At 42.7% G+C, this 24,522-nt stretch overlaps 1 protein-coding gene across 1 annotated transcript; it reads left to right on the top strand.

Annotated features, from left to right (window-relative positions):
* The first annotated feature begins 3,953 nt into the window (after nucleotides 1–3,953).
* On the top strand, nucleotides 3,954–13,650 carry RHOU (ras homolog family member U). Its single transcript, XM_074948831.1, has 3 exons — nucleotides 3,954–4,700; nucleotides 6,312–6,370; nucleotides 9,920–13,650. The coding sequence occupies exons 1-3, from the start codon at nucleotides 4,415–4,417 to the stop codon at nucleotides 10,373–10,375; spliced, it is 801 nt and encodes a 266-aa protein (XP_074804932.1). The 5' UTR covers nucleotides 3,954–4,414; the 3' UTR covers nucleotides 10,376–13,650.
* Nucleotides 13,651–24,522: the final 10,872 nt, after the last annotated feature.

Here is a 24,522-nt window from a genome sequence, read left to right as displayed (position 1 = left end):
GAGTGCAGTTATGTAATAAAAAAATTTGCATTTGTGAGTTACACTTAAAATCATAGAATATTAGGGTTGGAAGAGACCTCAGGAGGTCATCTAGTCCAAACCCCTGATCAAAGCAGGACCATCACCAAATAAATCTCTCACAATAAAGAGATTGCACTTCAGTACTTGTATGAGGTGAACTGAAAAATATTTACAGTGCATATATTTGTAATTAAAAATAATATATAGTGAGCACTGTGAACTTTGTATTCTGCTACCCAAGATCCATAAACCTGGGAATCCTGGGCGTCCCATCATCTCAGGCATTGGCACCCTGACAGCAGGATTGTCTGGCTATGTAGACTCCCTCCACAGGCCCTACGCTACCAGCACTCGCAGCTATCTTCGAGACACCACTGATTTCCTAAGGAAACTACAATCCATTGGTGATCTTCCTGAAAATACCATCCTGGCCACTATGGATGTAGAAGCCCTCTACACCAACATTCCACACAAAGATGGACTACAAGCCATCAGGAACACTATCCCCGATAATGTCACGGCAAACCTGGTGGCTGAATTTTGTGACTTTGTCCTCACCCATAACTATTTCACATTTGGGGACAATGTATACCTTCAAATCAGCGGCACTGCTATGGGTACTCGCATGGCCCCACAGTATGCCAACATTTTTATGGCTGACTTAGAACAACGCTTCCTCAGCTCTTGTCCCTTAATGCCCCTACTCTACTTGCGCTATATTGATGACATCTTCATCATCTGGACCCATGGAAAAGAAGCCCTTGAGGAATTCCACCATGATTCAACAATTTCCATCCCACCATCAACCTCAGCCTGGACCAGTCCACACAAGAGATCCACTTCCTGGACACTACGGTGCTAATAAGCGATGGTCACATAAACACCACCCTATACCGGAAACCTACTGACCACTATTCCTACCTACATGCCTCCAGCTTTCACCCAGACCACACCACAAGGTCCATTGTCTACAGCCAAGCTCTACGATACAACCGCCTTTGCTCCAACCCCTCAGACAGAGACAAACACCTACAAGATCTCTATCAAGCATTCTTACAACTACAATACCCACCTGCTGAAGTGAAGAAACAGATTGACAGAGCCAGAAGAGTACCCAGAAGTCACCTACTACAGGACAGGCCTAACAAAGAAAATAACAGAACACCACTAGCCGTCACCTTCAGCCCCCAACTAAAACCTCTCCAACGCATTATCAAGGATCTACAACCTATCCTGAAGGACGACCCATCACTCTCACAAATCTTGGGAGACAGGCCAGTCCTTGCCTACAGACAGCCCCCCAACCTGAAGCAAATACTCACCAGCAACTACATACCACACAACAGAACTACTAACCCAGGAACCTATCCTTGCAACAAAGCCCGTTGCCAACTGTGCCTACATATCTATTCAGGGGACACCATCACAGGGCCTAATAACATCAGCCACACTATCAGAGGCTCGTTCACCTCCACATCTACCAATGTGATATATGCCATCATGTGCAAGCAGTGCCCCTCTGCCATGTACATTGGTCAAACTGGACAGTCTCTACGTAAAAGAATAAATGGACACAAATCAGATGTCAAGAATTATAACATTCATAAACCAGTCGGAGAACACTTCAATCTCTCTGGTCATGCAATTACAGACATGAAAGTTGCGTTATTACAACTGAAAAACTTCAAAACCAGACTCCAGCAAGAGACTGCTGAAGTGGAATTCATTTGCAAATTGGATACAATTAACTTAGGCTTGAATAGAGACTGGGAGTGGTTAAGTCATTATGCAAGGTAACTTATTTCCCCTTGTTTTTTTCTTGCCCCCCCCCCCCACTGTTCCTCAGACATTCTTGTTAAACCCTGGATTTGTGCTGGAAATGGCCCAACTTGATTATCATACACATTGTAAGGAGAGTGATCACTTTAGATAAGCTATTACCAGCAGGAGGGTGGGGTGGTGGGAGAGAAAACCTTTTGAAGTGATAAACACCCATTTTTTCATGGTCTGTGTGTATAAAACATCCTCACTGCATTTTCCACTTTATGCATCCGATGAAGTGAGCTGTAGCTCACTAAAGCTTATGCTCAAATAAATTGGTTAGTCTCTAAGGTGCCACAAGTACTCCTTTTCTTTTTGCATTGTAATTGAAATCAATATTGAAAATGTAGAAAAACATCCAAAAATATTTAATAAATTTCAATTGGTAGTTTATTGTTATAAGATTAATCACGATTAATTTTTTAACCACAATTAATTTTTGAGTTAATTGCCTGAGTTAACTACAATTAACCGAGAGCCCTAATTCTCTAACATAAATTTATATCAGTATCAGAGGGTAGCCGTGTTAGTTTGGATCTGTAAAAGCAGCAAAGAGTCCTGTGGCACCTTATAGACTAACAGACGTATTGGAGCATAAGCTTTCGTGGGTGAATACCCACTTCATCAGGTGCATCTGACGAAGTGGGTATTCACCCACAGAAGCTTATGCTCCAATACGCCTGTTAGTCTATAAGGTGCCACAGGACTCATTGCCGCTTTTATATCAGTATGTACATTTAAAAATAAAAAAACTACTCTAACAAAACACCACATGGTGCACACAACTCTCACCCAGGGAAAGAGTGAGAGAAAGAACTAACCACACATGACAGATGTTGCTTAATATACTATTGGAAAGTGCTCAGATGAAGTTGTGATAGGATGGTATAAGGACCTATCTAAAACAGAACACACCTCTGGTTCTGTGATCTCTTCCTCCATACTGCCAAAACTTGGCCAGAAATAGTAGCAAAGTGTCTAGATTAGAAAAAAATGATGCTTTTCTGAAACTTGAGTTACCTAAAGTGACTTGAAACATCACTCAGCAGCTTGGGTAGACACGGATTTAACACGTTGAAGATCATGTTGCAACCACAGGGGGAGCCCGTGATCTGGTGACACTGTTTTAAAGGTGTTAAAACTCAAATATCTCAGTTTATTCCTTTCACAGGTGGAAGCATATCAAGTAGCCATTACTCCCCTGATCTTGTATTGTATATGCACAAAGTACAAATACAATTAAGAGAACTGCCATAGTAAAAAAAAAACACCTTGTATTAACTCTATTGTTTTTGACATACCCAAATATAACCAGAGAGACAGAGAAACGCGGATGGAAAAATCAAATAATACTGTTCCTTTGATGTAGCCTTTAGCTGTGCTCAAATAAATCTCCTCTCATATTATGTCTCATTAATACTGATAAATTAGCTCTGGAAACTTTGTTTCCCTCTGTGAACTAGGCAGAGCTTTGACATGATTAGACAGTTTTACAGAAATTACAGCTGAGCCTCGGGGGTGGGGGGACGGACAGCGTGGAATGAGGAGAAAAAATAGCCCGTGGGAGGGAAGCTGAAGAAGAAGATGGAGAGGAGGGAAGTCATGTGGGGGCTGGGGGGAGTAGGAGTCGGGGAAGGCATAGACAGAAGGAGACAGGCTATGGAAATGGGCCGGCCTGGGAGACAAGGTCACCCAGAGTAGAGAGATGGAAGCGGGAGCAGAGCAAAGAGCGAGGCAGGAATGGGGGCAAGGAGCAGGGGGAAGAGGGCAAAGCAGTGGAGACGGGGGGAGGAGCATCACTGTCTAGCGGGAGGAAGGAGCCGGCAGGGACGGAACAGCCCGGGGCAGAGCAGGCGGAGAAGTGGCCGCTTCCAGGCAATAGTCGCGGCGCGGGCTGTTTCAGCGTTCGAAGGGGAAGCGAATTGGCCAATGAGAAGCGGCGCAGCCACTGCCCGGGCCCCAGGCCTCCGTAGAAGCTCTTGCCGCCGCCAGGCTCCTTCTTTTCCAGTAGCCACCGCGAGGGGCGGCAGGGAGCGCCGCAGCGCCGCCTAGTCCCCACCGCCGGACTCCTCCCCCCGCCGCCTGCTGCCAGTGCATCGTCGTGTCCTGTGGAGGCGGAGAGCCGGGGCTGGAGGCTCCTCAGTGTGCGGCGAGGCGAGTGCAGCACGCGTAGGGCTCCCGCTGCTGCTGCCGCTCCCACCCCCCGGTGCCCCGGGAAGGCCGGGATCGCGCCCCTTCCGTCCCGCCGCTGGAGCTGGCTGCTGTTCCGCCCCCCCAGCCTCTCGCCGGGCGGCGGGCAGCCGGGAAGCGGCTCAGGCAGCACCGTGCTGGCTCGGAGGAGCAGGAGCTGCCCCGGGCGCCCCGCACCGGCTGCTGGCGGGAGGATCTGGAGCCAGAGGAGACCGGCGAGGGGGAACTCGGCTCCCCGACGGAGGAGCTGCGCGGCAGGGGTGGCGGACCCTGAAGGGGCAGGGCACCCCTGTACCCAGGCCGGGCGCTGAGCCCCTCGCACCCCCAGCCCAGTGGCTCTGATCCCCGCTCCGCAGAGCTCTCCTTCGCCGGTGCCAGGCGGATGCCGCCGCAGCAGGAGGGGGAGGCGGGCTACATCAGCAAGCCGCTGGCTGGCGGCTGCGAGGTGCCCCCGGTGCCCCCGCGCAGGGTCCGCAGCAGCCGGGCGGCGGCGCTGGGAGCGGCCCTAGGCAGCAGATGCCGGACCGGGGCGGGAGCCGAGCCGCGCCGCAGCCTCAAGTGTGTCCTGGTGGGGGACGGGGCTGTGGGCAAGACCAGCCTGGTGGTGAGTTACACCACGAATGGGTACCCCACGGAGTACATCCCCACCGCCTTCGACAACTTCTCCGGTAAGGGGCCGCCGCAGGGGGAGGGAGGTGGGGAGACGAGCTGGGGGAGGGGGGCAGGTGGAAGGGACGAAATCCCTCGGGGACAGTCCCCCAACACTGGCGACCTGCTTGGGGATCTGCCATCCACCTCCCGGAGATGAACTGTCGGGGAAGGGGGAGTACCCCCATGCCCCGCTCCCACCCCCCGCTAGAGGGAGCTGCATGGATTTCCCTCTTCGGGGAGAAGTGAAATGGCTTGGCACTGGTGAAAGAGTGAATTCCCCCCCGTGGGTGGGGAGGGAGCTCCCATGGGGCAGGCGAAAGGCCCACCCCCCAACGCTCGGGGGCAAACATCATTATCGCCCCTTCTTCCCAGTGATGCACGCGTGTTGGCCCATATTGTTAGCATGTAGCTTTCCTAGCTCTGTGCTTGTGCGGTGCCCATATTTTACAGCTGTGTTCAGCCAGGCGCCCGGATAAGACTTTGCTTTTTTTTTTTTTTTTTTTAAAGGATTGAACTTTAGATCATGTTGGAAATATCGGTGTGTCACAACCCTGCCCCCTTTAGTTGGGTTCTGGGGGCGCGAGGACGGAGGGAGTAAATCCTTCATCTCCCCTCTGTTCAGAACTGTGTTGGAAGGTGGCTGCAGAGATGGATGGGGCTCTTGAAACTGCCTCCTGAATTCTTTCAATTATATATCTTTGTCACTCTTTGAAAGTTTTAATAAGACTGTAGGGCCACATGAGGGTATTAAATGTATGGCTCTCTAGTCTCTCTACGCTTAAGTGGTGTGAGGTCAGCTGTGCCGGAGACTTTCAGTTTCCTGGCACAAATCTGGATGTCGAGCTTCAGTACTCGGTTTTTAGTTTTTATGGAGCTGATCCAAACGGTCCCTTTCTGGGTGTACTTTATGTATGATTAGCAGCTAGCATTCTAGCTTTAAAGGTAATGTAATCATTCTAAATGCTGGAAGATTGATTGGATGGCATGACTTCTCTGTATTATTGAAAATCAATACTGTGAAGCCTAGCGACCAAATAATAAATGAAACCTACAATATGGCTAAAAGCATTTTATATTTAAATAGCCAGAAAGAAATAATGAGGCTGGTCTCTCTTATAAAAGATACCACCATAGTCAGTGTTTGCACATGGTCACACATCAAGCTAGCTTGTTTTAATGGCAAATTCTGTAGTCAAAATTTCCAGTAGTGCAGGAAGAGGAGCTTCCCAAGGGAAAACACAAATATTTGCATTGTCTTCCCAGTGATTTAAAACTGGGAAGGTTTTTTTGGACCCAGACCTCTGAAAACACAAACGTGACAAGAAGACAAATCCTCTGTAACAAGAGAAGTAACCTAATTGTTCGGATCACTCTCTTTTTGTGTCATCAAAGAGTTTTAGTTCAGTGATTTGCTACTTCATCAGCTGCAGTGAAATGAATTGGAAAGCCCTGAAGGGTTTGTATGTGCCTAAATGTTAGTGACAGACTTGGTTCCAGTTCTTCAAGTCATTAAATTAATTGAAGGGAAAACAAATGTTGAGGGAAGGCATGATTCTTTTCTCTCTCTCTTTTTTTTTAAGTGAAAAATGTGTAACGTTGAACTCATTACACATTTTTTCTCTCCTAAGCTGTTGTGTCTGTTGATGGCAGACCCGTGAGACTTCAGCTCTGTGACACGGCTGGTCAGGTCAGTGAAGCTTCTTATTTCATTTAAGTGATGGGGGGAAGGGAGAAGTGTCACACAAAATAGTCCTCCTAAAGACTTTATGGATTTAAAAGGATACCCATTGTTTGATCATTTTATTAAATTGCCATCAGAGTAAGTAATTCTTAACCCACTGTATATGGTTGGTTTAGATTGCTTCCCTGCTAACTTCACTGTCAGGTTGAATTCCCAGGGACTGTAAGTTCTCTCTCAGACTTGTTGCCACTGATTTAATTTTATTTTTTTAATTATCTATAAGTTTAAAAGTGCTGCTGCTGGGGGAATGGAGGGGGGATTCTGTATGTTTTGAGCACAGATAGGAAGGCAAGTGAAGGGTGTGGGCAACTATTTTTATTGAGGTGTCTGGAAATTAAAAAGAACGCTGTTGAATGTCCATTTCATGAGTAGTTTTGTACCATGATCACATTTGTCAACTCTTACTAAGATGAGATAAATGAGCTTCATTCTAAACTCAGTGCTTCCATTATTAAGACACTCCCTAAATTTTTAGGGGGAGGGCTAAAGCCACCCGAAGCCCCCAGTTTTGCACACCCATATGAAAACTCACATTCCTTACATAAGCATCTGGAATATGCATCCAGCCAAATAATGCAATACCATCTGAGGGAGCCAAGCATTAGCGAAAGCAGTATAAGGAGAGTATGATGGCATCAGTAGACAAACCCCATTATCCTAATGAGCAGTGTTGTAATTGGGCATTATAACAAAGATGTGAACTCCATGGGCTCGGTTCAGTACTGGCTTATACCTTATGCAATGCCAGCACTGCATTTTCCCTATACTTTTTGCAGTTCTAACCCAGGTTAAAAGAGTACAGAGCAACCCCCTTTGAACAATAATATGAGATAGGCCACTAGGGTTGTCCCATAATGTAATACCCTGATGGAGGGCAAGGGGGCATGGCAACATGCTGTCAGCTTCAGCTGAGATGTGAATTCAGAAGTAGAGTGTACCAGATGTAATTGTAACCATATCCTTGGTGATGGGGCCCCACGGAGTGGCAAAAGCATTGGTTTCCGGAAGATTTAAAAAGTCCAGTCACTTTTTGCTTTGGTTACTGCTATTGGTTCAGGAGTGTAAAAACTCCTTAATGAAATAACCAGTGAAACCGCTCTCTGGTGTTTGCCTTTAAAAGGAATGGGTTCGGTCAAAACCAGTAAAATGAAGAAAATCATTCTGAATATAAAGAAAAGGAGTGCTTGTGGCACCTTAGAGACTAACAAATTTATTTGAGCATAAGCTTTCGTGAGCTACAGCTCACTTCATTGGATGCATTCAGTGGAAAATACAGTGGGGAGATTTATATACATAGAGAACATGAAACAATGGGTGTTACCATACACACTGTAAGGAGAGTGATCACTTTAGGTGAGCTATTACGGGGGGGGAGGGGGGAACCTTTTGTAGTGATAATAAAGGTGGGCCATTTCCAGCAGTATAGGATGCTTAATCAAATAAAATCTTGGTTGTGTGTGTGAGGCAGCTTCAAAATGGGATTAGCATTTAAATAGGTAAAAACATACAGAAACATTGAGGATTTGGTGTCGTGAGCCCAAAGGTGCAGCTCTGCAGTCCCTGGATCTAGCAGTGAGACAAAGAATGTCTGCTGACTGTACTTGTATAAATGACCATGTATCATCTTTACAGAAATCTCCAGTAACATCTGGTTTTGGCTTTTGAAACCATTGAATCCTGCAAAATTTCATAATGCCTTGCAATAACATGGGGAGATGTCTTTTTTTAATTGGCCCCTTTGCTGCACAGGACAGAACACTTTGTAAAGACAGGGTTCCTTTTAAGCCAAATGGTGACAATCCTGCATTGCTGTTTTGCTGCCTGGGAGGCTTAATCTGAGAATCGAGAGAACTAATGAAGCCTGCTTTCTTGACTCTTGTTTTATAATCTGTTGTCAACCTTTGCATGACAACTGAAATAAATTTATTCAAGTGGAATGGGAATTCTGAGGCTTTAAACAACTGCATATCCTAGACTCTTCAGAAGCTTCCAAATAAAATCTTAAATCCTGACAAATTAACATGTAACTTGCAATTCAGCAGTAAAATATTGTTCCTAGAGCGGCATTGTTGACTTTATTTGCTCTTTGCTCTTCTTAATTTAAGACCCCGTGAGAGCATGGTGAATTTTAATTAAAATGTCATCATGGCTGAACCAAATCCTACCTGTTTAAGCTGTTAGTGTTACTGTGCTTTTATCCTGCTGTCAGCATAAAATCAGGCTATGCATAGTTAATTTAACCCTTGCCTCATTTTGCATTCTTCTTACAGTTCTTTGAGCTGCTGCGATAAGTGAGAATGCCACGATGGCCAAGTCTTCTATTACCTTTTAGGTGTCATCTACATCCATGGTTTTCCACCTTTTTTCATTTGTGGACCCCTAAAAAATGTTGAATGGAGGTGCAGACAGACCCCTTTGGAAATCTTAGACCTAGATCCATGGACCACAGGTTGAAAACCACTGATCTACATTATGTTAGTTGATTCCTCAAGATGAAAATCAGAGCCTTGCATTCTAGATCTTTATTTTAAAGGCCAAAAAGACAGAAAGGAAAAAAAATCTAACCCTGCCGGTTTGGAGGTGGTTGATGTGATGTAGAGGGGAATGAGAAGTAAAGAGGGGCTTTATATTATGCCATTGGCAAGTTAAGCCTTTATATTGTAATTCATTAAGTGTGATGGTAATAAGAAATATGAACACAAAATAGTAGGGAGCTCATCTTTTATTTTAATTTCCTGTAGGATGCTATTGAACCTTCATTTATTTAAAATTATTCTTGCGTGGGAACACTTGCAGCTGTGTTGTCTCTGTGCTCTTGTCTGTATCTCAACATATGGATAGTGTGGTCAGCATTGCGGGTGTGTGTGCATTTTAAATCTGAGCTGATCCATGATTAATCTCTGTTAAAGGTGAATTTACACCCTCCCTCTAACCCCCTATTTAAGGTCTACCTTAGCCTGCACTCCACCTCTACAGTCTGGCTCTTCTGTTGAGATAGGGCAGAAGGCCATAAATACAAACACTAAAGTAAGGCTTAAAGCATTCAAAAGAAATCAGCAGTGTTAGATTTCAGAGTAGCAGCCGTGTTAGTCTGTGTCCACAAAAAGAAAAGGAGTACTTGTGGCACCTTAGAGACTAACCAATTTATCTGAGCATAAGCTTTCGTGAGCTTATGAATCTTAAATACCTTAAGAAGATATTGTTTGGCCCTGTGCCCATTGGAGTCGATGGCAAAATTTCAGATGACTTCCATGTTGCAGGATGAAGCTGAAATTTGGCATATTTGTGGCTTTTACTATGAAAACACCATGTTCTGTTGTACGCAAGTTACATTTGTGCCTGTGTGAGAAGAACAGTTAAACATGATCCTTTCCTTTATACGTTCAGTAGTTCAAATCTCTATAATGGGAAGTATTTAGTAACTGGTAAGGGTGGTACCTTTATAATTTTTAATGCTACTTTTATTCAGCAGTAATGTTGCTTTGCTTTGCGCAGGATGAATTTGACAAGCTTAGACCGCTGTGCTACACCAACACAGACATCTTCTTGCTGTGCTTCAGTGTTGTGAGCCCTTCGTCCTTCCAGAACGTGAGTGAAAAGTGGGTTCCTGAAATCCGATGCCACTGCCCCAAAGCTCCTATTATTCTGGTTGGGACACAGTCGGACCTCCGAGAGGATGTCAAAGTTCTCATTGAACTGGACAAATGCAAAGAAAAGCCTGTTGCAGAAGAGGCCGCAAAGCTCTGTGCTGAGGAAATAAAAGCAGCATCTTACATTGAGTGCTCAGCTTTGACTCAGAAAAATCTCAAAGAGGTCTTTGACGCGGCCATTGTCGCTGGCATTCAGTACTCAGATACCCAGCACCAACCAAAGAAATCCAAGTGCAGGACTCCAGACAAAATGAAAAATCTCTCCAAATCTTGGTGGAAAAAGTACTGTTGTTTTGTATAGTATTTGCGAGGACCTAAATGTTGCTCTAGTGAAATCAAATAGAAGCTATATTAGCTTAAATCTCACTCTGTATTCTCCAGGTATGTAGCATAGATCCATAAGTGTGTTTATGTTGCTATTAGAAATCTCAATTTCCCCTTCTCTTTTGAGGGAGATGGAAGAACACATAGGTAGGCAGTTCCTGTTAAATCAGGTTAAGGAGTTTCAGCATTCACCTGTCTGATGTCAGAGTTTCCGGACTAGTCTCGCGTCAAGGAACACATTTGTGAAGTTAGAAATTGTACAAAGGGTTTGACTTTCTGTATCTTGTATTTGACAAGCTTAGACCGCTGTGCTATACAATGTATATAAAAGAGGGAGGAACAAAACTGAGGCCTTTGTGGATAGGGCTATTTAGAAGAAACACAGGACTATGGAAATAGAGAGCTCTATATAGATGGACAATTTTTAAAAACTAACACTGTGCCTCCAAAATGACATTTTAGCTTTAAAAACTTACTCCCTCTTTCCCCCCATCTCCTTCCCTCAACCACTTCTGGGGGGGTGGGGGGGTGGACTTTAACAATGTGAAACAAGAGGTGGAGTTTTCCCCCAAATGCTGCTGCTTGAAAGGTCATGCATATACCTCCAACACATTGTTAGACTGCCTAACATGTTAAGTAACTGATGTAATTACATCTTATTTGTAGCCTCCTGACTTGGAAATCCTTTCTTCTCCTCTTTCTCTCTCTTTTACATGCAGTAATGTGCACGCCCTATGAACATTACAAAGTCCTACTTTGTTACATTTTGAATAGTCGTGGGTGCCTTTGTATTTATACAGACACCATGACAGTTCATTTAGATCAACTGATGAAAGAATGTAAATGCTGTTTTTTAAAAGGGATGCAACAAATGTCCATATAACACCACACAAAATGTGTCTGTTTTAAGTCTACAAATATGAACTTCAGAATGTTCTTTGCTGAGAAATTTTCATGCTGCCAGTTAAATTGAAAGGCCTATAAAAAAGGCAGATTACGTGCCATAACCAAACACCAGAAAAGTGATACTGCTGTGACCTGTTTCTGATGCTGTTTTGAACAAAGTTCTTATTTGTTTCCAAAGGAAGCAGTTGTTGGTCGGTTAAACTTGTTTTAGATTATAGTTGCAAAATTGTGTTGAAACAAGCAGTGAAATTTAACTGATTCTTTCACAGATACCTTCAACAAATTAAAGTGAAGTGTGTTTAAAATGTCATTTAGTGGTTTGCCTATTGCAGCATCAAATATGACACAATTCCTGGTTTAACAAAACCTGCTGAATTCCAGTCTGCTTTGTTTGAGGGTATCACTGGGTTAATTTGACTATTTGCAAGATGTGGTTAACTCCAAGGCCGGTGTCTGCACAGTGAGTGAAAAGCCTTAGTTTATATTCTCTCTTTTTTTATGGCCCCAGCTTGCTTTGTTCTATATACTCCAAGCTCAGTTATGTTCTGGCTTTATTTTTTCTTTGGCAGCAGCCTTAAAGCGAGCCTTTGTTCAGAGTCTTCAATTAAACTGGAATTTTAACTGTTCACAATTTCTTTCTCATCATAACAAAATGGATATCTGATTATAAGAAAATTATGGAAACCATTTGAATTGATAAAGTTGGCCACAATTTACCTCCTGGCCTACTTAAAGAAAATGACATTATGTAAATGCATTCTGGGATATATTGGCTTAAGTGCCATAAGCAAAATTTCCCTCTGTTAAAGCAAAATAAATGCATAACATTCCACAGCTGAACTTAAAAAATGCAATAGAAACCTTTTACTGAAGTCCATGAGATCTATTCAATAAAAATATGTTGGTTTCTGCATTGGGACAGCCTGGAAAATCAGTTTCTAGAACTCAAAATTGGGAGGATGTATTTTAACTTAGTTGCATGTGGTCCATAATGTTTAATGGTTGTGAAATTAACAGCTGAGTCTTGATATTCCTCAGTGTAATGCTCTGACATGATTTCAAATATATGGAATCATACTGACCATTTGAAGATGATGAAGCTAGATTTTTCTTGTGTATTTTGCTTCTCTGTAAAATGGACACAATTGATTTAAAATGTGGATTTTGGAAGAGGAGGTGAAAGTGAACAGCACCCATTGCAAAAATAACTGAATTTGTTCCATAAGATTTTGATGCTCTGTATTGTACCATACCAGAAGCAGACAGTTATATTTTTATAAGTAGCCTGTTTCATAGCGTCTGGAGTAGCATAACCTTTAAATGTAGCCAGCTGTGACTGTTTCTGAAAATGTGATGTATATAAGACTTGTTATAGCCCTTTACTAGGTATATGTGTAATAAAGTCTAATAATTTCATGGATACTGCTATACATGGGGCTACACAGGGTCTAGATTTAGGAATGTTACTTTTAAAATCACCAGTATTTTACAAGTGCAAGAGAGGGGAGATATCTCCATGTAGTCTATAATCTCATGTGCCTTATGAAATTCTCTTCTGTTTTCTAAGTGTAGGCTATACGGCAAAAAATGTTTCATGTGAGAATGATATAAATGAGGTATTTGAAAATAAATTCTGATCAGTGTAATTGTCTGCCTGTTTTACCAACAGTTTTATGCTGAAAGCCTCTCTGCTTCATCACATTATGTCTTACATAACATTCCGCCAGTACTAGGCTACTTTAATGTCCTGAGGGACATACTTCTTAGACTAATGTCAAGTACATTACTGGTGCTTAACAAATAATAAGCAAGATTTTTTAAAAAATAAATTGAATTTAGAGATGGGGCTGAGCAAGAACAGTGGATCCCTACCTCCCCCTTCTTCCTGCACCCCCTTCCAAACGCTGGAAGTTTTGGATGTTTGCTGTGAGCCACAGGTCTTAGATTATCTCTATAAGGAGCCTGACTGGAACACTGAATCCCAATATGTCTATACTTTTACATTTGATCCCTTTGCTACAGTGCAGGCTTCTCCCACCATGAATAACGATCCCACACATATAGAAGAACAGAGCATAGACCGTATTCACTTTCTCATTTCACTTGTATACAGCTGATCAGCTGTAAGCTATTTTGGTAGTTGGTAACCAGTACTCTTTTCTTAACAATACTTAACCTTCGTCATGCTTTTCATCTTGAGAGCTCTTTACCAATATTAACTGATACTTTTAGGATCCTGTGCCTACTCAAATATGTTTTATCCCCTTTGTTTCCGCACCTGTCAAGAAAACAGAATTGAAGTTCCTTGGCCAAGGCTGCAACAGGAGTCAGTGGCAGCTCTGTGTTTGCCATTTAATATTTGTGTTGAGATAGTGTCTAGAGCAGCAGTGGGCAAACTTTTTGGCCTGAGGGCTACATTGGGGTTGTGAAACTGGTGGGCTGGGTAGGGAAGGCTGTGCCTCCCCAAACAGCCTGGCCCCCGCCCCTTATCTGCCCCCTCCCATTTCCCAACCCCCCTGCTCCCTTGTCCCCTGACCGCCCCCTCCTGGGATCTCCGATCCCTAACCGCCCCCCCCCCCGCTCCCTGTCCCTTGACTGCCCCGACCCCTATCTACACCCCTGCCCCCTGACAGGCCCCTCGGGACTCCCATGCCTATCCAACCGCCGCTGTTCCCCATCGCCTGACTGCTCCCCCCCAGAACCTCCGCCCCATCCAACTGCCCCCTGTCCCCTGACCGCCCCTGCCCCAGAACCTCCACTCCATCCAATTGCTCTCTGTTCCCTGACTGCCCCGTAGGACCCCCTGCCCCTTGTCCAAACCCCCCTCGCTCCCCACCCCCTTACCATGCCGCTCAGAGTGGCAGGACTGGCTTATTGGAAAGCCTGGGAGGTGGGCAGGTGCAAGGCTGTGCGGGGGGGGGAGGGGGTAGCCTCCACCTCTGGTCTAAAGGCCAGAGTGAAGGATAGAGTGCTCATGGTCCCAGTGTGCTGGGTACCGTACCTACACACAATGAAAATGCACACCTTACCCTAAAGAGCTTACAATCTGTCTAGTGCTAGAGCTACTGGGTGCATATAACAAACAGAAGGGAGGAGCATGAGATAAGTCGGACAACTATGAAACTTTGAACTTAGCCTCCTACATCTATTGCTCTCATTACAGAATAATAGAAATGTAGGGGTGGAAGGGACCTTGAGAGGTCATCTAGTCCAGCCCTCTGTGCTGAAGCAGGACCAATTAAAACTAGACTGTCCCTGACAGGTGTTTGTCTAACCTGTTCTTAAAAACTTCCAATGATGGGGATTCTATAACTGCTTTGGAAGCCTATTCCAGAGCTTAACTATCCTTCTATTCAGGAAGTTTTTCCTAATATCTAACCTAAACCTCCCTTGCTGCAGTTTAAGCCCATTACTTCTTGTCCTACCTTCAGTGGATATAGAGAACAATTGATCACTGTCCTTTTTATAGCATCCCTTAACATATCTGAAGACTTAGCAGGTCCTTCCTGAGTCTTCTTTTCTCAAGGTTAAAGAGACCAAGTTTTTGGGGTTTTTTTTTTAACCTTTTCTCATAGGTCAGGTTTTTCAAAACTTTTTATCATTTTTGTTGGTTCTTTTCAGCAGTGCTACTGCCTAGCCAGTTATTCCCCATTTTGTAGTTGTGCATTTGATTTTTCCTTCATGAGTGTAATTCATTGAATTTCATCTTGTTGAATTTTAGACCAATTCTCCAATTTGTTATGGTCATTTTGAATTTTAACCCTGTCCTCTAAAGTGCTAGCAAGCCCTCTAAGCTTGGTGTCATCTGCAAATTTTATAAACATATTCTCCACTCTGTTATCCAAGTCATTAATGAAAATATTGAATAATACCAGACTCATGATGGACCCCAGTGGAACCCCCTCTAAATACATTCCCACTAGTCTGGCCATGAATTATTGATAACTACTCCGAGTATGGTCTTTTAATCAGTTTTGCACCCACATTTCATCTAGACTGTTTTCCTAGTTTACCTATGAGAATGTCATGTGGGATTGTGTCAAAAGCCTTATTAAAATCAAAATATAGCTCATCTACAGTTTACCCCTGTCCGCTAGGCTGTCAAAGAAGGAAATTAGGTTGGTTGGTCAGGATTTGCAAATCCATGCTTGCTATTCCTTATAACCTTGTTATCCTCTAGGTGTTTACAAATTGATTATTTTATAATTTGTTCTAGTATTATACCAGGTATTGAAGTTAGGCTGACTGGTCTAGATACTATGTTTGCCCTTCTCCAGTTCTTTGGGAATCTCATCTGTCCTCCATACATTCTCAAAGATAGTTGTTAATTGTTCTGAGATTGCTTTCTACATGTTTGTGCTATTCTTTTATACTCCTCATTGGCAGTATAAACATTCATTCATGTTTCCACTTTTTGTAAGATTCCTTTCTGGTTTTCAGGTAATTAAAGAGCTCTTGATAGAACCATAATGGCCTCTTACTATTCTTCCTATCTTTTCTTCGCATTGGGATAGTTTGCTGTTGCACCTTTAATATTGTCTCTTTGAGAAGCTGACAGCTCTCCTGAACACCTTTTCCCCTTAGATTGTCTTCCCATGGGACCTTACCTACCAGTTCTCTGAGTTTGTAAAAAAAATTTTTTTTAAAGTTAATTGTCCTTAGTCTGAGGTGCTCACTCTGGTCGCTTTCACTGAAACTGCCTTCAGTCTTCAGATTCACTGCCAGTTCCTCCCTGTTGGTCAGAATTCAGTCTAAAATGGCTTCCCACCCCTACCCCGATTACTTCCTGAACAAGCCATACCCCTCTCTCTCAATATTCCAGTCATGATATCTATCCCACTAAGTCTCAGTGATGCAAATTAAGTCATAGTTTAGCTTATGTACTAATACTTATCCTTGTTATCCCCCATGCTCCTTACATTTGTGTATGGACATTAAGATGTTGAGCAGATTTCCCCACTTGTTGGTCCTACAACCCTGTGGCAAGTTTGGTCACAGAAACCCCCTTGGGACTGTCACCTGATGTGCTGGAATTACTTCTGAATCAGTTTTCCACTGCCAGCTTGAGACTCCAGAGCCCTGCCTTGTTGAGCCACACACGCCAGTGTGCTGCAACATAGACCCAAGGTCTGAACCACGCTCCCAAAGCTGCAGACTTAACTGAAAACAGCTTAGCAGGTTTCCTATCTCCAGCACCCAGACACCCAGCTCCCAATGGGATCCAAACCCCAAATAAAACCGTTTTACTCTATATAAAGCTTATACAGAGTAAACTCATAAATTGTCCGCCCTCTATAACACTGATAGATATGCACAGCTGTTTGCTCTCCCAGGTATTAATCACTTACTCTGGGTTAATTAATAAACAAAAGTGATTTTACTAAGTGTAAAAGTAAGATGTAAGTGGTTTCAAGTAATAACAGACAGAACAATGTAAGTTACCAAACAAAATAAAACAAAACACAAGTCTAAGCCTAATACATTTAGAAACTGAATACAAGTAATTCTCTCCCTTAGAGATGTTCCAATAAGTTTCTTTCACAGACTAGACTCCTTCCTAGTCTGGGCCCAATCCTTTCCCCTGGTACAGTTCTTGTTAGTTCCCACTCAGGTGGAAACTAGGGGATTTCTCATGACTGCAGCCCCCTTTGTTCTGTTCCACCCTCTTTTATAGCTTTGGCACAAGGCGGGAATCCTTTGTGGGTTCCCACCCTTCCTTCTAAATGGAAAAGCACCAGGTTTAAGACGGATTCCAGTACAAGGTGACATGATCACATGTCGTAGGACCCCATTCTCCATTCTTTCAGGGTTGGCTTGCAAGTACCCAGGAAGGTCTGCAAGTAAACAGAGCCATTTACAACCAATTGTCCTGTTTAATGGTAGCCATCAAGATTCCAAGCCATTATTAATAGCCCACACTTTGCATAGTTACAATGGGACTTTAGAGTAATACTTCATATTTCTAGCTTCAGATACAAGAATGCTACATTCATACAAATAGGATGAACACACTCAGTAGATTATAAGCTTTGTAATGATACCTTACAAGAGACCTTTTGCATAAAGCATATTTCAGTTACATTATATTTACACTCCTAAGCAGGTTTCAGAGTGGTAGCCATGTTAGTCTGTATCAGCAAAAACAACAAGGAGTACTTGTGGCACCTTAGAGACTAACAAATTTATTTGGGCATAAGCTTTCATGGGCTAAAACCCACTTCATCAGATGCATGGAGTGGAAAATACAGTAGGCAGGTATATATACACAGTACATGAAAAGATGGGATTTGCCTTACCAAGTGAGTGTGTGGGGGGGGAGTGGGGGGTGTCAGTGCTAACGAGACAATTCAATTAAAGTGGAAGTGGGCTACTCTCAACAGAATACAAAGGGAGGAAAAATCACTTTTGTAGTGATAATGAGGCCAATGTAATCAGGGTGGCCCATCTCAAACAGTTGACAAGAAGGTGTGAGTAACAGTAGGGGGAAATTAGTTTTTGTAGTGAACCATCCATGTCACAAACCCTATTGCAATTTTTAATATCCCCCCAACATCTAGCCCTGGGTTAAGATAATCTTTTTTTATATTTACCTATTGGCTTTTGTCATCTGCCCCCTTTGAACCTAATTTAAAGCCCTCCTCATTAGGTTGGTGAGTCAGTGTGCAAAGATGCTTTTCCCCTTGGTCAGATGGCCCCCATCTCTTCCCAGCAGTCCTGCTTCCTGGAACAGTATCCCATGGTCGAGGAAGCCAAAGCTCTCCTGTCCAACCCATATGCACAGCTATTGTGTTACAGAAGGGAAGAGATATGCAGAGAGAAGGGGAGTGTCAGAAGTGCTGAGTATTGTCGTTTTCCCCTCCCACACAATGAGTAATGCCAACGCTCACCGCTTTTGAAAATCCCACTTATGATTTAGGCCCCTGTAGCTTTTTACCTTCCCTGCTCTTATCAGAGTCAGCCTGACCACCATTAGTTATTGCTTCATCTAAACTGTTGGAATATTGCTGTCCTAAGCTTGAGATCCTCATTCAGTTTACAAACTAGCATTACCCTACAAATTTACAAACCATTCACACCTTGTCACCATGTGAATGAAATTTTAAGCAGCCCAAGTAGTCCCACTGAAGTCAATGGTGGCGTACTGCCGCTTGCTGGGGGTGGTTCTGTTTTGCCGGCAGGAGAGCTCTCTCCTGCTGGCAAAGAGCGTCTACACTGGGAAGCTTACAGCAGCACAGCTGTAGCAGCACAAATCTTAGAGGGTTTTTATCTATGCAACTGTTGCAAACCATCTAAATATACGTACAGTGTGAAGCAGAGAGACAGACGATTAATAAGCTATTTTTCCCACAGCCAGAGTTTCTGCTGTTGCAAATAAAATATGTATGTTCTCACCTTCCTGTTCCTTTTATGACTATGACAGCAAATGAAGACTGCTAGAAGGAGTATTTACCTTAGCAATCTGCACAGTGAAAATACAGGACAGGAGTCTGAACTGTCAGCAGGATTCTTTTCTAGCAAGTACCTGCTGCTTACGTGCATCTGCCACTGCCACTTAGTTTGCACTCGTAATCTGAAACATGTAAATCTTTGAAATGAGATCAGGCCCTAGGCTGATGCTATGTTGTAACGTTGCCTCACTGTGGAGGAAACCATTGTGCTATTTGCATATTGATTTTCAGAAAAAACCTGCCTTATCCAAATACTCAGGATCTAACTACTTCTCCAAATTTCTTTACACGTGTAAATATTATTTGGATAAAAATAACTTCAGGTTTTCAAACCAGTAGTTTGTATATCATGCAGCTATATAAGCTGCATTTTATATACCCAGCCATCTGGACAACACCAAGCGTGGATTAAGTAGATCTGACTGTACTTTGCACAATGGTAACTTTGTACACATGCATTCTGTTATGATCAAAAGGCCCCTTCAGCTGCCCTGCCGGAGATATTGGGTGAGGTGGCAACTAAGGCTGATAAGAACACATTGAAGTAAGTCCATTGTAAATAAGGTTTTCCAGTAATGCTAAAATCTGTCATTTTCTGATGGGTGGAAGTTCCTGAGGGGGGGAATTTCTTTTCATTATATCAAACCCAAGTGCTTAAAAAAAAAAGAAGTTGTGACCTATCTTCCTGGGGGAGAAAATATACTTTTACCCATTTTTTTCGTGTGCTTACTTAGAGCATTGGACAGCACTTTAGGCTTACTTTCATGGTGATTGGAGTCAATGGCCAAGCTTTGGCACTGATTTCAGTGTGCCTTTGGATCAGGCATAGTCAGTTCTGCCCCCAGCCTAGGCCTACATGTAACTTCACATGTGCAAGTGGCCCTGTAGCACTCAATGGGACAACTCATGTGCATAAGTGTTTTCATGAACAAGGCACCACTCAATTTCTTCTGTTTGTGCTGGCCTTTCACGCAGCAAAATGAGGAGGAAAAAACAACCAGGAACATGTAATTGTAAAGTGAGGAAAATTTGGCAAGTGTAGGCCTAGAAAGTGCTCACGTAATAATAAATACAAAATATTGACTAGACTTCAGGTTAATAGCAACTCCTTATAAACCAATTTGGTCAACTTAGATATAGCAGCCAGTGAAAAGAATGTAGGCCTAATAGGATTATGGTTGTTCATTACACATTTAGTTCAGTCCTCACTGGTATAAACTGAGCAAAAACCTCACTGGTATAAACTGAGCAGTTGTGTGATTTGAATGGATTTTACCATCTGATATGGAGCAGCTTTCAGTGGTGATGATTTATTTCTCCAAAGTATTTTAATGGGAGAAATAAAGCAATGTTGTGTATAAAAAAGGCACGAAACCCCCACTTGGATTTCCTTAGTTGTTTTATTCAGCAGATAAATGGTTTCCGAGGAGCGGAAGCGCCAGCCTTCCCTGCTTGTGGAAGACAGCACAAATCTCACTCTCATCTAGCAAACTGCCCTTCTTCCCAGACCTACTCCTGCTCAGTTAAACACAGATGCAGTTAGGAACGTAGTTGCCTGTTCCCTGGCACTTCTAACCAAAATAAATGCAGCAGACACATTGGACCTGATTCTGTTGTCACTTATTTCAGGTACATGAGGAGTAAAGCCATTGTAGTCAGTGGAGTTTTAGCTGTATAAACTAGTGTAAAGTGAGATCACAACTGGATCCATAGATTCCCGTTTAGCTTGTGTATGTTGCCTTTAGTTTCCTGGTTAACCCCCGCACCCACTATCTCAAGGAAATATCTTACAGTGGATACAAAACAAGATGCTACAGCTTTTTCCCCTGTAGCCTCAATCCTCGGGAGGCATGCTGGCCCTGTTCCTCAAATTTCTTATGCTCTATGGGGTGATCTGCAGCCAATCCACCCGCCGCCCTGACATCCCTTGTAGATTGTAACTTGCAAATTTTGTACATAAATGTTAGTATAAACAAAGGAGCTGATTTAAGTAGCTCCCTCAGCCATGCATGTTATCTCAATAATATCACTTTGGTATCACTTATCTGAGGAAGGCTCAGGCTCAGCAAGCATAGTCCCTAAATAATTCTGCACAATAATTTTTTAAATTTGCATTCCCAAAGCAAACAACCCAATATAGCTGCCTAAAGTCTCCAGACCATTATCTATATACTATCTTCAATTTTTTACCCTTCTTTCACTAATAGTGATTGTAAATGCTATTTGTAACAACGGCAGGTAAAACATTTTCAGACAGAAAAGTGATTTTGAAGTTGAACCTGTCTGTTTAAAGTTAGTAATGGAGTGAATCCTGGGTATATACAGTATGCAAGGTTGCCTCTGTTTAGCTTTGGTTCAGAGGGGTATCTACACTCTGACAATTCAGAAGAGGTTAAATTTACATAAAATAACTAAATATCAGTTTTACTGCAATTCTTATGGTAGTCCGTCTCTCCTCTAAAGGCACTCTGATAGCATCTCTCTTACACAGTGGCTGAAACAAATGAACTTAAATCTTCCCAGGTCATCATTGAATTCCAAAGGCTGCTCTCTCCTGCTCAGTGATACTGGTTATTTTTAAATTTATTTTTAATTTGAAATGGCATTTTGCCCCAGTTGTCCAGCTTTGGGGATTCTGAAGCTTCCTGCATCCCTTTCTTGTGCCTTTGAGTTTTGACACGGCCTTTCCATATTGTAAATTCCAAGCCCAGCACACTGTGCTGTTCCTCATCTCTGAGAAAACTGGTCTCTTTTTGTCAATCCGCAACAATCAATCTGAATGGGTTAACAAACAGGAAAAAGACCAATCTGGGTGTATATTGCTGAGCAATGGTATCAGTTGGCTTATGATAGCAGAGGGGTGAGGTCACTGGGCTTATTATGGTTGCACAAAGCTGTGATAAGAAGGCACCAAATGCCTATGCATTTAGCAGTTGTTGACATCTTGGGGAGGGAGTACTGTATCTTCTCCAATTCAGATAGAACCCTGGCCATTTTCAAAGGACTTTGAAGTACCTCCTGACAATCTCCTTTAGAAGATAACAGATTACAAAGAGAGGAAGGAGTAGGTCTTCCTGAAAATGGTTACAGCAGCACACATATTTATCTAGTCTATGTAATCATCGCTCTCAGACAGAGCTGAGGCCCACAAGTGGGTCAATGACCCAAAACGAGGGATGCAAGGGATTAATGCGGAAAATGTAATGTAATATGAAACTCACTTCTTTTTGCTTAATTAGCATTTTTATGTAACATCAGCTTCCTGATTCTGCATTTGTGAATTTATCTAACAACACTGAGAACTGTGGAAAGGAGGCAAGCTGGCCCAGGACTAGAAGTGAGGAGAGCTGGGTTCTAGTCCCAGCTCTGCCCCTACCTTTATGTGTGACTTCAGGCAAGACAAGTATTTGCTTCATGTTTTAGGCCTGGTCTATGCTAAAAATTTAGATCAACGGCGCTATGACATTCAGTGGTGTGCAACATTCAAATCCCAAGTGCCGTCTCTATGCCAATCTCACCTTTTGCTGTGGATGTAGTTAGGACAATGGAAGCATAGCTACTTTGCTCGGAGAGGTGGTGTCCCAACAGCAACAGAAAACCCACTTCCCTCACTGTAGGATGTGTCTACACTACAGGGTTACTACAAGAGCATAGGTCCGGTACCACAGGTAAGCCACTCTAGTCCCTGTAATGTAGACAAGCCCTCAGTTCCCTCCTTTGTAGAAGAGGGATGACGATAATTCTTTATTGCAGGGAATGCTATGAGGTTAAACCTTTCAGATTTTCCTCAAGATTTTCAGTGACTAGTGATTTTGGGTGTCTCAGTTTTTTGGATAGACGACTTGTGCTATGTTACAGGGGTCTGGTTTTCAGAACATGCTGAGCACCCACCCTCTGAAAACCAGGCCCCTTTCAGATGTCTCCAGTTGGGTTCCCACAATCACTAGGCACTTCTGAATAACTTAGCTATAATATTTTAATGTGCTTTAGAATTCTCAGGTGGAAGGTGCTATAGAAGTGCAAAGTACTATGACATTATCAAAAGTGCCTTAAAATGGCCTCTAAGTCATTGTTTAAAAGCTATTTTAATTTTGCTTTGGAAATGGTGAAAGTGTGTTTTGCAGAAAATGCATCATTTGCACAGAAATTCAGCACAGATTTTCTTACATCATATCCCATAATAGACCAAATTCTACTGTCAGTGACACCTTTGAAAATACATTGATTTCAATGGGATCACATGAGGCAGAATTTGGCCCACTATTTAAAAAAATTATAGATTCAGTTTTGTACATTTTGGAATCCAAATGGGCAATCTATGCACATGATGCTTTTGGTAGCAGTGATATCACAATGATCTGAGATTCCTCAAAATAATGTGATGGCTGAAATAAGAGGCATTTGACAATTAAGATGATGGAAAAATGCCTTGATAATTGTACAAACATAAGCAAACACTCATTGCTTTGGATCAAATCCACATCCTTAAAGTTCTTCACCGTAAGGATTAGTTGAAATAGTCACTAAAATCCCTTTTAAATGTTGTAAAGCAGTTAGCATTAGGATCCACCGAAGGCAAGTTTTGCTGGGAAATCTTTCTACCAGGCCTTTCTTACCAGAAAACAACCCCACAGATGTGCAACGGTTCAAAGAGAATGACAGCATAACAGCAACTCTCTTATGACCATATGCAAAAATGGACTGTACTGTTACTAGCTTTAAAGTTCATAAGGCTTGGAATTTGACATATGCTTTCATGGCAGCATAGTTTTACTTGTGCATATTGGTAGTGGCTCAAATCCCACACTCCTTAGTCAAAATGCCCACTGACGCCAATGAATGCACAGTTACTATCCCACCCTAATAAATAGGATAAATTATGTCATACAGTTAAAAAAACTGGCTAAAAACTGTAGTCCTTCCTGAATCAAAGCTCCCATTCACTTCGTAAGAGTGAGATTCCATTGACTTCTAAGGAAGTCTTTACCCAAGTCAGGACAGTGGGGTTTGGCCCCTGGTTGTTAGTCAGGTTCCTGTTCATTTTTATACAACACTTTGTACTCCTGATTCCTCGCTGTGGCACTTCTGCTTCTGATTAATTAGCAATCAGGCTGGGAGCCAAGGTAACACAATCTGGTGCTTACAAATCGCTTTGTCACATTGGTAGGACCAGACAGCAGGTTTTCAGGATATGGGGTCCTCAGACTCCCCCTGGGAGAGAGGTTTGGTTGTTGTTTTTTTCTTTTTGATTGGTGTTATTATTCCCCAAAACAGTGTCACAGGATTCTATTTTCCCAGGGTGCTGCAAGCTGATTGAAATTTCTGCTCCAAAGAATATTCAGTTGACTCACTCAAGACTTTGCAGTCAATCTGCATTGACTTTCACAGCTAACGCTTGAAAAGGTGAGTGGAAAATGTATTATAAAGTAACAGCATAGATAGCGCTCATTTGGAAAAGCAGATAATCTCCCTTGTTTGTTCCACCACATGTTAACGGCACAGCATCTGTGACATTCACTCAGTAAAGCTGGCACTGGATTTGTCTCCTGTCCCATAGAAAATCCCCTTTAATCTTGTGAAACGCTATCGCTGTAATAAGAAGTATATCATAGCTCTAAGCACTTTATTCATTCCACCTTTATTGTCTCAAATCAGATGTGGTGCCAATTTGCAAATATTTAGCAAGATTAAGGCATTAGGTTTGTGTGAGAGGGATAAGTGCAAGGTAATAGGAAGGGAAGGAGAGGATATGGGTCTTATTAAATAAATG

Source organism: Natator depressus, chromosome 3 (genome assembly GCF_965152275.1).
Source record: "Natator depressus isolate rNatDep1 chromosome 3, rNatDep2.hap1, whole genome shotgun sequence".
Lineage (NCBI taxonomy): Eukaryota > Metazoa > Chordata > Testudines > Cheloniidae > Natator > Natator depressus.
Note: the sequence above shows the minus strand (reverse complement) of the source record. Positions and strands in the feature narration are given on the sequence as shown.